General features: G+C 45.2%; 1 protein-coding gene across 1 annotated transcript; it reads left to right on the top strand.

Moving 5' to 3' along the window:
• Positions 1–865: 865 nt before the first annotated feature.
• Positions 866–1,891, top strand: LOC310770672 (putative nuclease HARBI1; the record flags this gene model as incomplete). The annotated part of the gene is made up of 3 exons (XM_083663411.1): positions 866–1,078; positions 1,419–1,545; positions 1,655–1,891. Exons 1-3 carry the CDS (start codon positions 867–869, stop codon positions 1,889–1,891), a joined length of 576 nt encoding a protein of 191 aa, XP_083519537.1. The 5' UTR covers position 866.
• Positions 1,892–2,254: the final 363 nt, after the last annotated feature.

Raw genomic sequence — 2,254 nt, 5'->3', positions numbered from 1 at the left:
AGTGTTGAAAGATTGGGAAATATTTTATTTTAGTTCTTGAATTTTATTCGTATAAAGCTGTATGAATCCTGTCCATCACAGCCCTCCTCCAAACAATGGACCCTCAGCGGCACCATGGCTGGGGACCAGAGCTGGAAGTGCTGGTCTTCCTCTTTTGGCTGGCAGCTGGTGCGTCCTACAGGTAAGGATGGGGTAGTAAATTTTTACTGATATTAATTACATTTTCGGGCATACTGAACACTAAGACAAATTCCTCGTATGTAATCTTGCATATTGTGGCAAATAAATTCAATTCAATGGCTTAAAGATCTGTGAGTCTTTATCGATACCACTATCAATACTTTTCTATTATCTGGTGGAAAGACGAGTCGATAATACATTCGTAACATATTGCTTTTATCGCGTGACAGTCTCAATCTCCATCTGTACCTATAGGGTGACATCCAGGGCTTTTGACATCCCGCGCTCCACAGTCCACCTGCTGGTCCACCGGATGGCGGGGGAACTCCTCAGCGTTGCCCCTCAGGTGATCCGTCTGCCACAGACGGAGGAGGAGCACAGGGCAGTCGGCGATGGCTTCGCTCGCCTGGCCAGGCACCCAGTGTTCAGGAATGCCCGTGGGGCGATTGACGGCTGTCATGTTAGGATCAAGGCTCCTGGAGAAGAGGACGCGCAATGCTACAGGCAAGGCTTAAAGGAACACTCCGCCCATTTTCAACCAGCTTTGTATCATTAGAACATCAGTATTATATCAGAAAACTGTAAACTGCTTTGAAGTCGTTCATTTAGTTTGATATAATAATAATAATAATAATAATAATATTTTCTTGTGTTTCTTGCTTTAACCCCTGTACAGGAACAGAAAGATGTTTTGTTCCATCCAGCTGCAGGCGGTGTGTGACAGCAGGGGGCGGTTCATGGACCTCTATGTGGGATCACCGGGGTCGGTCCATGATGCAAGGGTGCTGCGGCGAAGTCCCATCTACCGCTCTGCCTACCCTCCCCCTGGCACTTTCCTCCTCGGGGACAGTGGCTACCCCTGTTTGGAGCGACCACTGGCCCTTATAACTCCTTTCAGGTACACGATATCGGCAATCATATCGATATCAGCCGATGTTTTTTTTTTTACAAATCAGTATCGGTCAGAGGTTAATATCTGTTATCGTAAAAAACTTTTCACATTGAGAGGAAATAATGCAGGAAATCTATGATTTATGGGCTTTTCCAAAATGTTTTTCAAATAAAGACATGCATTACTTTTTCAAAATCAGTGTTTACATGTTTTTTCAGTACCGGTATATACCAAATTTGATTATCATGGAAATGTGTTTTTATATAGATCGTAAATATCGGCTATAACAGCAATGTTAATATCGGTATCAGCCAAAATGTTCATATCGGTGCATCCCTACTTTCAGGAGACCTGTCAGAGGTGTAGAGAGGGAGCGCTTCAACACCCACCATGCCAGGGCTCGCAGCATCATCGAGCGAGCCTTTGGAATGATGAAGACCCGGTGGAGAGCCATCTTCCTGCAGGCCCTGGAGGTAATTTTCTTTTTCATTGCTGACAAACTGTGAGAATGACAGCAGCAAGTGAGCAAATTCAAAGAAAATACTACATTATCCTTGAATTAATCTTTGCTTTCACTCTAAGGTACACTCCACCTTTGTTCCTGATGTCATCATGGCATGCGCCACGCTGCACAACATCTGCCTGGGAGTGGGTGACGTCATGGAGGAGGAAGATGTGCCAGACCCTGCTGAAGATGATGACGAGGGCGAGGCACAAGTCGCCGGAGAGATGAACGGGAACGGCCTGCGTGACCGTCTGTCAGCACAAGTTAGCGCTCTCCAGGGTGTGGTCGGTGGACATGGCTACGCACGGCACTGAGAACCCATTTTCAGTTGAGGGTTTTTTGTTTTGTGTACCCCTTGAGCTGTTTTGCCATGCGAGTAGTACCCCCTCACTTGTTTGTGTTGCTAATTCTCCTAAATTTGTTGTTACTATTATGTGTCTTTTCAACTGTGCTTTATCACAAAAAATGTTACCACAATCTGAGCAGCTGACGTGTTTCTTCCTAAGAACTTCACTGTTTTTCTGTGAGTCTAAACCTGAATAAGGTTCACTAGTTTCCATCCATTCTTCATCACTGTGTTCAGTCTCCGGTTCAGAAGAGTCTGAAGTCTTGTCATCACGAGTTGGTTGTAAATTACTAGCTGGATCTAAGATCCTGGCTGGTTCTGATACTCCACA

This window comes from Poromitra crassiceps, assembly GCF_964638095.1.
Source record: "Poromitra crassiceps genome assembly, contig: HAP1_SCAFFOLD_166, whole genome shotgun sequence".
Taxonomy (NCBI): Eukaryota; Metazoa; Chordata; class Actinopteri; order Beryciformes; family Melamphaidae; genus Poromitra; species Poromitra crassiceps.
The sequence above is the reverse complement of the archived record's forward strand: the minus strand, read 5'-3'. Positions and strand labels throughout refer to the sequence as shown.